Source organism: Podarcis vaucheri, assembly GCF_965113315.1.
Source record: "Podarcis vaucheri genome assembly, chromosome: 13".
In the NCBI taxonomy this organism is placed as follows: domain Eukaryota; kingdom Metazoa; phylum Chordata; class Lepidosauria; order Squamata; family Lacertidae; genus Podarcis; species Podarcis vaucheri.
Window position 1 is genome coordinate 46,369,834 of NC_138751.1, and position 14,717 is coordinate 46,384,550.

Genomic DNA, 14,717 nt, shown 5'->3' on the forward strand with positions numbered 1-14,717 from the left:
GAGCAGGGACCGAGCAACGGGAGCTCACCCCGTCACGGGGATTCGAACCGCCAACCTTCTGATCGGCAAGTCCTAGGCTCTGTGGTTTAACCCACAGCACCACCCCCGTCCCCCAATTGCACTTACTCCTTGGTAATTGCGCATAGGAGTTGTAGTCTTAAGGAAGGAGGTAGGATAGATGAAAACAGGAATTGCTATTTGAATGATGCACCAAGGCCTTTTAAAGCCCGGCATAGGATGTGGGTGGGTGTCATTTTGACTCTGCTTTAGGCATCAAAATCACAGCACCCTGATTATGAAATAGTGAAGGCTATGCTTTTCCAGGGAGTTTTGTTAGAATTGGTTGCCTCCTTGAAAGGTTAGTCCGGTGCAATTTGTCGTTTTGACATTTCTGTTTTATTGTAAGTAACTTTTGAGCACATCTTATAGAGAAAGGCAGGATACCAAATTCATAAACCAGCTCCTTACTCGGGTGTCCCCAGGTTAAAAGACTTGCTGCATTTGAAGTGGCAGCAATCGCTCTGTGACCCAGGAGAAGCTGTTGGTCTCCTGGCTGCTCAGAGTATTGGAGAGCCCTCCACGCAGATGACTCTGAACACCTTTCACTTTGCTGGAAGAGGCGAAATGAATGTCACACTCGGTATCCCGAGGTAAGATAATGCTGTGTTGTTTTGTTTTGTACTTTCTTCTAACCACTTCTCTCTCTAAGCTGTGCTGCACTGAATACAGAAGAGGAGTTTGGATTTGATATCCCACTTTATCACTACCCGAAGGAGTCTCAAAGAGGCTAACATTCTCCTTTCCCTTCCTCCCCCACAACAAACACTCTGTGAGGTGAGTGGGGCTGAGAGACTTCACAGAAGTGTGACTGGCCCAAGGTCACCCAGCAGCTGCATGTGGAGGAGCGGAGACGCGAACCCGGTTCCCCAGATTACGAGTCTATCGCTCTTAACCACTATACCACACTGGCTCTCGGATAGAAAAAGGCAGAGACTTGCCTTATCATGAAAAATTGAATATGCCAATTTTTTTATTCTTGCCATTATGGTCCAGTCCCCCCACAATAACTTTAGTTTTCATTGGGAAATGAAAATAATTGCTTTCATTTTTTTCACTGCTCTGCTATCTTGAGTACTTCTGCCTTCTGGGGAAATTTCAGCCTTTCCCTCCAGTCCCCAGAGGGCAGGAACTAGCGCAATGTTGAGTGTCTGTTCCACTTATAAAGAGAGTAGACTTTCAGCAGGTAAGAACTCTCTTTTTTAAAAAATGTTTCTTTAATATCCGTGTGTCTAAACGTTCAATAATTCTTTGCTATAGGTTGCGGGAGATCCTGATGGTGGCCAGTGCTAATATTAAAACCCCGATGATGAGTGTTCCTGTACTTAATACCAATAAAGCTCACAAAAAGGTGAAGAGGCTGAAGAAGCAGCTTACCAGAGTATGCTTAGGCGAGGCAAGTCATTCTTTATATGGATTGATTGGTCGTGGAGACACTGTCATGAGCAGAGACTTTGGTGGGTGGGGTGAGCAGTGTGTATCTTTGCATTTAAGTCTTAGACCTCCCCTCTCCCTTCCTGAAGCCTTTCCTTTCTGGTACAGTGGTACCTCGGGTTACAGACGCTTCAGGTTACAGACGCTTCAGGTTACAGACTCCGCTAACCCATAAATAGTACCTCGGGTTAAAAACTTTACTTCAGGATGAGAACAGAAATCGTGCGGCGGCAGGCCGGCAGCAGCAGGAGGCCCCATTAGCTAAAGTGGTACCTCAGGTTAAAAACAGTTTCAGGTTAAGAATGGACCTCCAGAATGAATTAAGTTCGTTCTGGAGGTTAATTCTTAATTCGAAATGAATTAAGTTGTTAACCAGAGGTACCACTGTATTTTAAAGTAACAAAGGGATCATATTTGGAGCTGGTTGCAGACCTGAGCATGAGCACTTGATTACTATATAGTGCAGCAAAAGAAGTGCTGTGGTTTTTTTATTTCCTCTACCCCGTTTTGAAAACTCAGAATGTGTTTTTGATTTTAAAACAACAACAACAACATCATGACGCATATCCTTCTTCAGTGGACTGTAGAGGAGGTTTTTGGAGAGCGGGAAAGTGAAAATAGTTACTTTTTCCTTCCTCCTGAAGCCATCTTAAAGGGCAGGGAGGGAGGTTTCATGGTGTGCAAGTCACTAACTGCAGCTGCAAAGGTAAAGGTAAAGAGATCCCTGACCGTTAGGTCCAGTCGCAGGCGTACAGCTTTCGGGTCATGTGGCCAGCATGACTAAGCCACTTCTGGTGAACCAGAGCAGCACACGGAAACGCCGTTTACCTTCCCGCCGGAGTGGTACCTATTTATCTACTTGCACTTGGACGTGCTTTCGAACTCCTAGGTTGGCAGGAGCAGGGACCAAGCAACGGGAGCTCACCCCGTCATGGGGATTCGAACCGCCGACCTTCTGATCGGCAAGACCTAGGCTCTGTGGTTTAACCCACAGCGCCACCTGTGTCCCATAACTGCAGCTGTAAGGCACTTTCTAAATTCTCAAGACACTTGCTTTCTGTGCTGTGTGGAAGTTCAGAATCCCAATGGCGCTTCAGATTTGAAAGTCTGCTTTTTTCCGTGTGTGTGTTTTCCTAACAGAATGTTCACATTCTTGAAAACGGAGCAGGCTAAAATTATTTAGAAAAAAACTTCAGTTTGAAAGAAGGCTAACCCTAGGGAAACTTCAATTGTACTGGCAGCAAGATGGCTTACAAAGATACAGACATCTTCCTAATAGGGTGTTAGAATTTAGACATTCTTCTTACTGTTTCAGGTTTTGCAAAAATTTGACATTGAGGAGTCTTTGTGTTTGGAGGGGATGGTAAGCAAGCACCGTATCTACACCATCAAATTTACTTTCTTACCATATGTATGCTACCAGGAAGAGAAATGTGTGAAGCCCAGGGACATATTGCATTTTATGGAGTCGAGGTGAGTCCTTTTGTATTCTTTCCTTCTCAAGACTTTTATCTTTGGACTGCAGAGATCTTAAACCTCAGTGATGTACTTTGCTAATTGTTTAAACATGATTAGGCGTTCATGAGAAGGAGATTGCTTTCCTTCATTCCAATTTTTGACCAGGCATTGTCTGTACACTCTCACTTGAACTGGATTTTCATATTTCCCCACGCACTGGCTACCCCTAGTTCAGGAATTTTTCACTAGCCCTATAACCAGATTCTGCATTATTTGAGGCTACCCTCCTACTTATGAAATGAAAACTATAGGTTTCAGAATTACAATAGCTATATTAATTTTAATTATAAAAGAAGAAGAAGAGTTTGGATTTGATATCCCGCCTTTCACTCCCTTTAAGGAGTCTCAAAGCGGCTAACATTCTCCTTTCCCTTCCTCCCCCACAACAAACACTCTGTGAGGTGAGTGGGGCTGAGAGACTTCAGAGAAGTGAGACTGGCCCAAGGTCACCCAGCAACTGCATGTGGAGGAGCGGAGACGCGAACCCGCTCTTAACCACTACACCACACTGGCACAACTTGGCAGGGAAATTCCCTTTGAATTTGTCCTCTGACTTGTCTGGATCCAGACAGGAAGCATGTCTAGCATTGGTTGCAGTGATGCACAGTCTGGAATCCAATTTGAGGCTTTAATTGTGAATGTATTACTCCTTACTCCAGATTCTTTAAAATTTTACTTGAAACAATTAAGAGGAAGAGTTCTAAGTTGGCATCTTACAATACTGTGAGCACTCGAAGAGCAATGCAGAGGGACTTAGAAGGTGATGGGGAAGATGGCGTATCCCAAGAAAACCAGGTAAAAGTCTAGTCCTCTTGAGTCTACTAGTACTGTGAATCCTTGGTAAGGTAAAGGTAAAGGTACCCCTGCCCGTACGGGCCAGTCGTGTCCGACTCTAGGGTTGCGCGCCCATCTCACTCTGTAGGCCGGGGGCCAGCGCTGTCCGGAGACACTTCCGGGTCACGTGGCCAGCGTGACGAAGCTGCTCTGGCTAGCCTGCACCAGCGCAGCACACAGAAACGCCGTTTACCTTCCCTCTAGAAAGCGGTACCTGTTTATCTACTTGCACTAAGAGTGCTTTTGAACTGCTAGGTGGGCAGGAGCTGGGACCGAACGACGGGAGCTCACCTGTCGCAGGGATTCGAACCGCCGACCATACGATCGGCAAGTCCTAGGCGCTGAGGTTTTACCCACAGCGCGTCCCGCGTGAATCGTTGGTAGGCTTTGTAAAAAAATCAACTCATTTTTATTTGCATAGTTTTGCTCCTGCAATTCATTCTTTTCACGTATTACAGTGGTAAACTGCTATCTTAAGTACGCAGGAGTTATTTGAAGTGTCCAGGAATCATTTGTGTAGATATGTTATACAGTATAAGAATAGTTCCTTCTGACCTTGAATCAAAGTCTTTTTTTTCTTGAGCTTTTCCCCCTTGGAAATGTTTCATGCTGCTTTTAGGCACTCATACAGTTGTGCCCAAGGTAAAAACCGATTTAACAAAATGCTGGTCTCGGCATTGCAATTGATGAGAATGACCAGTTGAATTGTTGGTGATTTAAGATTGTTTTCCAGACCTTCGAAGGATCTTAGCTTTACTGCCCTAAGATTCTCCTAGTGGGTCAGCTTCCTCAGGATAGTCTACAAAGCAATAGAAAGCCTCTCAATTGCTTCCTGTATGATTCTGTTAAGTCATTAGACTGTTGAAATACCGTATTTTTCACTCCATAAGACGCACTTTTCCCCTCCTAAAAAGTAAGGGGAAATGTGTGTGCGTCTTATGGAGCGAATGCAGACGGGAAAAGCCCCCAAGAGCCGCACGCAAGCTCCGCGCGGCTCTTGCAGGCTTTTCTACAAGGTGGGAGAAGGGCAGTGTGTCACTGACGGGCTGTCCTTCTCCCACCTCGTAGAAAAGCCCGCAAGAGCTGCGCACCCTTTAAAGAGCATGCGGCTCTTGGGGGCTTTTCCAGGAGGTGGGGGAAGGGACAGAGGGCAGCCCCTCAGTCCCTTCCCCCACCTCCTGGAAAAGCCCCCAAGAGCCGTGCTCCCTTTAGAGAGCCGCGCTGAGCGTGACGGCCTGCCCTTCTCCCTCCTTGTGGAAAAGCCCCCCCCACACACACTCCACGCGGCTTGTGAAAGGAAGCGCCGAGCTTACAGGCTCTGCTCAGCACTGCCTTTAAAAATATTTTTTTTTCTTGCATTCCCCCTCTAAAAACTAAATGCGTCTTATGGTCAGGTGCATCTTATGGAGCGAGAAATACGGTGATCTACCTTCTAGACCTTAACAGCGCTATCAAGTGTGAAATTAAGGAAGCCTTGCCCAGTGGAAGCTTAGTTCTCTGTGGATGCAGAGCGTTCTTATGCCTAGTATTTCTTTCAAGCCTCTCAGTGATACGTCCAAAATAACCCATGTAAAAGTGTGAATCTCGAGGCCGTTCCCCCTTGCAGCTTTTCTCTTTGTTTAGGGTGACGATGAAGCTGGAGGTGAGGAAGGAGGAGGTGGAGGTGCTCCTGATGCTGAAACAGGTGAAGGGGATGATGATGCTACAGATGCAAAAAGAAGAGCAAAGCAGGAGGAGGAGGTAATGATATACTATTAGGTCCCAGTAGGCTCTGCTTGTTTCAGTAAGAGCTGACCAAGAAAGGCCTTCTGCTCAGGTCAGTTGCTGAAGCAGAAGGAAAGGGAGGTGGGATAAAGGGAAGGGTCAAAATACTTAAGGAGCAATATTTTGACCAAGTAATAAATCCGCTTCATTAAAGATTTGGCTTGCAGTGTTCTGTAATGAGTATATGTTGTCTAGAGAAGTATATGACTCAAAGCAGCTTTATAGGTATAGGTAAAGGGACCCCTGACCATTAGGTCCAGTTGTGGCCGACTCTGGGGTTGCGGCGCTCATCTCGCTTTACTGGCCGAGGGAGCCGACGTACAGCTTCCGGGTCGTGTGGCCAGCATGACTAAGCCACTTCTGGCGAACCAGAGCAGCGCACAGAAACGCCGTTTACCTTCCCACTGGAGTGGTACCTATTTATCTACTTGCACTTTGACGTGCTTTCGAACTGCTAGGTTGGCAGGAGCTCACCCCGTCACGGGGATTTGAACCGCCAGCCTTCTGATCGGCAAGTCCTAGGCTCTGTGGTTTAACCCACAGCGCCACCCGCGTCCCATCTAAGCAGCTTTATACTGGTTGCCAAATGACAGCCTGTGTAAGTCATGTTTTTAAACAAGGCTTCACCTGCCTGCTTTTACTTTGGAGGGAAAGCATCCATAGGACCCTGATCCAGAACCTGCTATTGCTCCAGGGGTCTCACCATTTTTTTCCTTCTGAAAATCACCCCCCGAAGGTGCTGTTTGTTGGTTTTTAAGCAGAAAACTAGTGTGGGGTGCTGGTTGGGATCAGGACATTAGGATCAATGGAATATTCTTTTCTATGGCCTAGTTGAAAGTGAAATTTGAAATTATCCTTGTACACTGGTTCTAGTACTTAGAGATGCAAAACTTGTTTAAACATTTTCCCCTCTTTTTTTTGTTTTGTTGGTTATGGTTCGCCTCTGACTGAAGTGTATCTTTCTTGCAGGTTGATTATGAGAGCGATGAGGACAACGAGGTGGATGATGATGATATTCCGGATGAGGAAGAGACACAAGGGTTAGATGAGAGGAGCCCAGAGGGAACGGAATCTCAGGATGAGCATTATGCGCCTTCCTCTAGTCAACAAACTCGAAACAAGAGGAAGAACTTGGATGAATTAGCACAGCAGAGAATTAATGCTGTGCAGGAGAGCAGTGATTCCATAGAGAGTTATGCCTACGACATAAAAAATGAACTGTGGTGCAAGGTAAGGTGGTGGAAGTGTGTGCGTCCAAAAACTGATGTGTTCAAGCTGCGGAACACAAACCATAATGTTGCAATTGACCTATTTATTTGGTTATTTAACATTTTAGCTCACTTTATCGCAGAGGCTTTAAAGTGGTTTGCAAATAAGAAAATGTAAACATTATTTACCAAATACAAACAAATATAGGCATAAAGCAGCAGATAAAGCTCGAAAAGAAAATGACTAGCTAGTAGAAATCTTATAGAAAAATACTTACACACTATGATAAAATAATAGGAGGGGAAGTGGCCATTTGCTTTGTGCAATACAGTGTTCCCACATCAATTTGTGGGGACCTGCTACTTTTGCCACGATTCCAAAAGAGGGTGAATCTCCAGACATATTTGCTCTGAGCTGTTTCGGGGTGGAAGCGGGTCCCAAAGTGAGGCGTTCACAAAGTAAAGGAAAGATTGAACTCTGATTAATAAGAATACAGTGGTGCCCCGCAAGACGAATGCCTCGCAAGACGGAAAACCCACTAGATGAAAGGGTTTTCCGTTTTCGAGGTGCTTCGCAAAACAAATTTCGCAAGACGAAAATGTCTTGTGAGTTCCTGCGGGGTTCCCCCCCCTTTTTCCCAAGCCGCTAAGCCGCTTATCAGCTGATCCTAAGCCGCTAAGCCGCTTATCAGCTGCTCCGCTAAGCCGCTTATCAGCTGATCCGCTAAGTGCGCTAAGCCGCTAATGGGCTTGCTTTGCAAGACGAAAAAACTGCAAGACGAAGAGACTCGCGGAACGGATTCTTTTCGTCTTGCGAGGCACCACTGTACACACAGAGGCTTGAACCAGCAAGACTCTGGGAAGGGTGCCTATAATAATCTCTTTCCCTCTACCCCTCGGCACAGGTCGTTTTATTCACAAAAGAACTTTTACAGAGTGTTCGTAAGAACCAATCAGATTTCTTCTGAGCATTTCAACAAACCCCACGTGGGGACAAAGTTAAATTACAAACACTAGTTAGGCATGCATACTTTTGGAGTAAATGAATGAAAACTATAAAGGAGTGCATTCAGCGACCCCGGAGGTCATGAACAATCAATACACATGATAAGGAGGATGGCCAGGAGGACAGCGATCATTATCACCTTTATGTGAAACCTGTTTCCTGGCCCTAAGATTAACATCCTAAGATTAACATATCAGAAAAGCTACATCAAAGAAACTGCCCACTGTCTTTGATGACCCAGGATGCCTGCCTGGTGAAGAAGCAACTGGCGGTGTACGTGACTGGTCAAGAAAGAGAAATGGAACAGGGATGCAGAGGTGTGGATTGATCAAGAATTATATCAAAATAGTTTAAACCCAGTCAACGCAATGCTTTCATTGCTGACACAGATGGCTTACTCTATATTTGTTATAATTACTCGTAGCAATCCCACCTGATCACTACACCAAAGCTCAGCTCACCGACTGCTCTAGCTCATCGGGAGGTTTTTAAATCACTGTATTAAGAAGTGGGTGTTAGGTTTGCTCTTCTCAGTGGATCGAAAAGGCTGCCTTTTAACACAGGATTATATTGTGCCCGCTTCTAGGTCTCACTGAAACTTCCTTTAACGAAGCAGTACTTTGACCTTGCCTCACTTGTGACAACTCTGGCAAACAACACTGTGGTCCAGGAGACGAAAGGGATCACACGGTGTCTCTTAAACGAAACCAGCAATAAGAAAGGAGAGATGGTGCTCACTTTGCAGACCGAAGGGATAAACCTCCCTGAGCTTTTCCGATATGCTGACGTATGTAACGAGGAGCTGCTCTGTGTTTCCTATAGGGTGTCAAAGAAGGAAAGCAATGGGGGAGTCTGTCATGAGAATGGTCTAATATTTTTTTTAAGCTTACCTTACAGCATTTTCCTGGTGGCTTGAGAAGCCTATGCATATCTCGGTCACACCAAAGCGAAGCTGATAATTGTGCCGCTGATTTCAGTGAGAGGTCCCAGCTTTTGCTTTTGAGTAGAGCATTGTGATTTTGCCATTGTCAAAATAAAACCGCTTTTGACCTATTGCTTCAGTAGCTGTGAGCAGATTTGAGGAAACGTTCCCTTTTGTGTTTGGGCAAAGTGCCCTGGAAATTGAGTGCCTGATATTTGCAAGAGCTACTGTCAAAGGATAGTAAGAAGCCACAGAAATTCAGTGGAAAGTGGCTCACACTAGTCAAGAGGGGAACAGAACTGTCCATAAGGAGTTCAAACAATATGTGTTAACATAACTCCAGCGGGTACAGAATGCTGCAGCAAGACTCCTTACGGGGTCCTCGCTGTGGGATCACATTCACCCTGTGCTATACCAGCTGCACTGGCCCCCAGTGGAGTACAGGGTCAGGTTTAAGGTGCTGGTTTTAACCTTTAAAGCCCTATACGGCCTAGGACCCTCATATCTACAGGACTGCCTCTCCTGGTATGTCCCACAGAGGAACTTACGATCTTCAAATAAGAACATCTTGGAGGTCCCAGGCCACAGAGAGGTTAGGCTGGCCTCACCCAGAGCCAGGGCTTTTTCGGCTGTGGCTCCAATCTGGTGGAACGCTCTGTCACAAAAGACTAGGGCCCTGCGGGATTTGACATCTTTCTGCAGGGCCTGCAAGACAGAGCTGCTCCACCAAGCCTTTAGCCAGGGCACAGCCTGACCCCCCCCCCTTTGGCAATTTTCTCAGAACTCTACCCAATGGTTGCCTTCAATTTGATTTGAAGTAATTATTATTATTTAAATGAAATGATTTTATTGTTGTTAGCTGCCCTGAGCCTGGCTTCAGCTGGGGAGGGCGGGATATAAATAAAAATTATTATTATTATTATTATTATTATTATTATTATTATTATTATTATTAATTTCCTGACTCTTGCTGTGAAGAACTTAAGTGTTTTAAGAAAAATTAGAGCAAACTACTTGTAACGGTTTCTGGAATGGAATATGCAAATGATAATTGCAGCAAGTAGGTGTGGTCATGATCAGTCACGCAGTCTGCATCATACACACCTCTGCCCTAAGTAATTGAGTCACATGCAGTCTGTGTTTGTGTGGTTTTTAAGGGGCATGTTTAGAATAACCCCCCCCCAGTCTGTCCAGCTGCTGCATTTTTATTTGCTTTCCAACAAGCTACATACACACTTCTTGATTAACTTCAAAAAGTAGCTCACCTGTCAACTGTCCCCTCTCTTTTAGATTTTTGATGTGAACCGGCTTTATTGCAATGATATTCACGCGATGGCCAATACCTATGGCATTGAGGCTGCCTTGAAAGTCCTTGAGAAAGAGATTAAAGATGTGTTTGCTGCATATGGTAAGATGGTGTTATTTTTTTATTTTTACTGATACAGCAAGAAAAAACAAAAAACCACAAATACCAAATTACACACAGGAATAACCATAGACACATAATTTTCTTAACAAACAATAAAACATATATTGGTCTTAACACTAAAGACCCAACCTCCTGTCTATTCCATATCTTGATTTCATATTACTGATTGCCGATACACACTTTTATCATAATTAAACTTTTTTTAAATATATCTAATTTCTTATATCTACCTTGCAACTATTACTGAAGTTCCTCGAATGCTGCAACAGTAAGATGGTTTTAGATTGTCAGTTGATCCTAACTGTAGATGCAAAACATGGCCTGTCCGATCAAGCTTTGGGGAGGGAAAAACTCCATTCTGCTTGTATTGGCTGTATTTCCCATTCTCTCGGAACCTGTGTGCTCTTACAGGCCAAAGAGATGGTAAGGCTGTAGTAAAGATTTATCAGCATGACTTAAAGGAAGATATTGGAGGACAGGCTCCATTGAAGTCCCCCTTTCATCTCCCTCTTAACGTTTTAAAGAGGCAAAGCTCTAACCTTCCTCCTTGCTTTGACAGGGATTGTGGTTGATCCCCGGCATCTCTCTCTGGTGTCGGACTACATGTGCTTCGAAGGCGTTTACAAGCCACTCAATCGGTTTGGGATACAGTCCAATTCGTCCCCCTTGCAGCAAATGACATTTGAGACGAGCTACAAGTTTCTGAAGGAGGCCACAATGCAGGGTAAATAATCAGGGCAATCCGTGCTATTTCAGTGCCGTATCCAAACCAGATTGCCTGCAGGACCCAGATAATCCACTCTATCCAAGCATACCCGAAGCTACACTACCATCTCTGCCACCTTTCCCTCAAATAGAATAGTTGTCATCTGCCTAATTAGAAGCAATGGGGGATATGTGGCCTTCCAGGTGTTGGACTGCAATTTCTGTCATTCATGACCCTTGGCCATGTTGCCTAGGGGAGGTGGAAAGAGGAGTCCAGCAGCACTGGGGGGTCAGAAGTTCCCGTTCTCTGCTATAGGCAGTTCTGTTATCCTAGAGAAAAAGTATGTATGCAGGCATAGATGATGTGCAAGATCAGTCCCTCAAATTATGAGTCTGGTCACCCTTATGAACACTTTGCATGGAGCTATTTACCTTTTAGGGGACGCGGGTGGCGCTCTGGGTTAAACCACAGAGCCTAGGACTTGCCGATCAGAAGGTCGGTGGTTCGAATCCCCATGACGGAGTGAGCTCCCGTTGTTTGGTCCCTGCTCCTGCCAACCTAGCAGTTCGAAAGCACGTCAAAGTGCAAGTAGATAAATAGGTACCGTTCCGACGGGAAGGTAAATAGCGTTTCTGTGCGCTGCTCTGGTTCACCAGAAGCGGCTTAGTCATGCTGGCCACATGACCCGGAAGCTGTACGCCGGCTCCCTCAGCCAATAAAGTGAGATGAGCGCCGCAACCCCAGAGTCGGTCGCGACTGGACCTAATGGTCAGGGGTCCCTTTACCTTTATTTACCTTTTACCCCAAGTTTAACTACTCAGTGGTCATATCTGGTGCCTGCCCCCATCAACACTGACATTGGCAAAAAGTGACTAACTGATCTTGAAATAATAAGGATTTACCTGTCTTTTTCATGAATTTCGAGGTGGGGTTCGGGGAGCAAAAAAAATTTTGGTTATTGGTTCATTTCCACATTTTATTTCGAAAGCAATTGTCCCTCAGGTGATCACAATTTCTACTGAACACTAGCTGTCTAAATTTGCATTGCTGGTGATAATCCCATTTGTGATTTAGTATGAATGAGAATTCTGTGGGACAGTCTTACCACTCAACCGAAACAGGTGTCAAAGCCGGACTTCTTCTTTAAAGACAATTCCATTCAGGCGGAGTGCTTGTTTCTGGAAATAAAGCTTTGTCATCAGAATTAGGACTCATAGTTAAGATCTCTTCTAACTAGCCATGAGCTGGCACACTAGTAAAAAAAGATTGGGAAGGGCCAAATTCGCTGCAAGAGCCCACACATTCACGGAGTCTCACTAAGCCATAGTTTGGATTACCATGTCATGTGAACATGTCATTTGCTATCAAAGGATCATTGGTCCCTGCAATATCTGCAGTGTGAAATGGCCTTTGTAGTCTCCAGATCTAGTCAAATGATGTAAGAGGATCTCAGAAGAATTCCTTTTGGAGACCTGTGTCATCTCCGAGATATAGAATTTTTTTTAAAAAAGTAATAGCATCTTCTAATACTGTTTAAGCTTCTACTTAATTGATTTGATAAAAGATGGATCAGCTAAAATGAGATGGATCCTCAGTTTACATCCAACAGCAAGTGGCTATGCTACTCCACACACACACACACACACACACACACACACACACAGCAAGCCAAGCAAGTTATTTTTCTTATGTTAGACTTCCAAGTCCCAAAATAGAATTGATTTGTTTTTTACTTCTTTTTTTCTAGGCTCCCATGATGAACTTCAGTCTCCTTCTGCTTGCCTCGTGGTAGGAAAAGTTGTCAAAGGAGGAACAGGCTTGTTTGATCTGAAACAGCCTCTAAAATAGTGTGCCTGCTTTTGCTTAACTTAAAGACTATTAAACTTTTTTTTTCTAGAAAGAAACATGCTGCTATTTTTCTTTGTTTGATTTTGGGGGTTTTCCAGCTGTCATTGAATGTAAATACTACTGTTGACCTTATTGAGTTGATAACTACTTGTGCCTTCGGATCTTCAGGAATTATATTTAATAATAATAAAGGTCTTGTGCTATTCCCTCAGTTTGTGTTTTTATTTACCTGTGGGTTCATAGACAATATGTTCTGGGTTTGAGATGTGTTACCAGACAGTCTGGCATGAAAGCTCCATGATGCTTTTCCAGCAGGAAGTGAAGGCTCCCTATGTGTTCCTGGTCCCAAGCCTTGCATGCCTGTTTCTGGTTGCCAAGGAAGAACCTTCCTCTGCAGTTTTTTTAGTATTTCCTGGCGCCTTGACTTAAACCCCCATTTTTAATTCACCACCAAGGAAGAAGTGAAAATCTACAATAGGAACAATGGGAGAATAAAGATCTACATCAGGATCTGCTGCCCCTGTTGCTCAGTTGGTTGAGCACAAGACTCTTAATCTCAGGTTTGTAGGTTCGAGCCCCAAATTGAGCAAAAGACTCAATTTGCATTGCAGGGGGTTGGACTATCCTTGTGGTCTCTTCCAGCTCTATGATCCTGCTGCCCAAGGCAGTCACCTCACCTTGCTTCATGAATGGGCCAGGACGGCTCTGAAAAAGCAGCCCCTTTTTAATTTGGATCTTAATTTCTGCAAGGAAAAAAAAAGGCTAAATATTGATATGCAGGTCAATGGAGCACATGCAGCCGAGCGTTTCCTTAGGACTGGGAGAATGAGAGGAAAACAAGTTTAAACCACACTGCAGCCTGACTGGTGTATCTCCTCCAACCTACAACATTGGAATGTAGTTTGCATTGGTAGGGCAAGCTTACCAGAAAGGGTACAAGGAAGAAGACAATGAAAGAATCTACCAAATCTTTTACAAAATGTGTTTCATTTGCAACGAGGGGGAAAAAATGCTTATAAAGCACCCCAAGACACACGAAACCTGTGGAACGACAATGTTTTAAAATGGGCAGCTATTGAATTTATTATTATTATTACTAATACAACTGAATGCAGCTGTGGTTGCTATGCAGTGGGGCGGGAACTGCCAATTGACTGCATGTTTGTTCCTACAGTCAAATTTTTGTTATATCTATTTTATCTGTAAACTGCCTTGAGTCTCTGTCAGGGGAAAGGGTGGGTGGTAATAATAATAATAATAATAATAATACCGTTATCACAATGTGTACACATGTGCAGATTTCCCCTTCCTTTCACCCACCCTAAGCAAGAAATAAGAGAAAGAACATGAACTATATAGCCCTGTGTTCTTTGCCGCTACATATCCTACAGCCCAATTGCAACCATCACACTATTAATAATAACAAAAAAATTACTCATTTATTGTATTTATATATCATCTCTATCATACAAGGAACTGGAGGCAGTACATTATTCGCCTCACATCAACAACCCTGTGAGGTTGGTAAGGCTAAGATACGGACCAGTGGCCCAAAGTCATGGCTTCGTGGGGATTCGAACCCTTGCCTCCCAAGAGCCATGGATTCCTCTCTGTTTACCCCGGGCAGTCGCCACTTCCGCCCGGCCGCAGAAAGGGCAAAGCCCAAAAACGGTGGGGAGGGGGAAAGGACTGAAAGGAACCCGGAAGCCGTATCTGCATAGCCGAGCGTTGTCACTCTACCATTTCCAATCCTTTCTCTATGGACCACGCAGGGCTTTTCTCCGCCCCTTCCCTTCCCCAGCTTCAAAGCGGCAGCGGGTTACTACCTTGCGGAGAAGGCGCCGGGCTGGGACGTGAGCTGCGTAGCGCTGCGCCAGTGGCGTCGTTGGCCCCGCCTCCCCCTCACACACACACACACCGGACACCGTTTCTTTATCTCTCTGGGCCGCTGAGGGGAACCAGCCGAGAGGTGTTGAGGTGAGTTAGGAGCG

At 44.8% G+C, this 14,717-nt stretch overlaps 1 protein-coding gene and 1 long non-coding RNA gene across 2 annotated transcripts in view; one reads left to right on the forward strand and one right to left on the reverse strand.

Moving 5' to 3' along the window:
• POLR1A (RNA polymerase I subunit A) overlaps window positions 1-12,937 on the forward strand; it is a 39,817-nt gene extending 26,880 nt beyond the window's left edge. Inside the window, exons 25-34 of the mRNA XM_082194671.1 lie at window positions 483-650; window positions 1,318-1,453; window positions 2,807-2,964; window positions 3,669-3,804; window positions 5,467-5,583; window positions 6,577-6,837; window positions 8,408-8,608; window positions 10,034-10,151; window positions 10,732-10,896; window positions 12,626-12,937. Of these exons, the coding sequence (XP_082050797.1) occupies window positions 483-650; window positions 1,318-1,453; window positions 2,807-2,964; window positions 3,669-3,804; window positions 5,467-5,583; window positions 6,577-6,837; window positions 8,408-8,608; window positions 10,034-10,151; window positions 10,732-10,896; window positions 12,626-12,726 (1,561 nt within the window). The 3' untranslated portion in view covers window positions 12,727-12,937. The remainder of the gene's footprint in view (window positions 1-482; window positions 651-1,317; window positions 1,454-2,806; window positions 2,965-3,668; window positions 3,805-5,466; window positions 5,584-6,576; window positions 6,838-8,407; window positions 8,609-10,033; window positions 10,152-10,731; window positions 10,897-12,625) is intronic.
• LOC309516402 lies at window positions 10,008-14,694 on the reverse strand. Its single transcript, XR_014212883.1, has 3 exons — window positions 14,553-14,694; window positions 11,984-12,056; window positions 10,008-10,114 (listed from the first exon to the last, which is right to left on the reverse strand). It is a non-coding gene; the product is annotated as an uncharacterized lncRNA (long non-coding RNA).
• Between the last annotated feature and the right edge of the window lie 23 nt (window positions 14,695-14,717).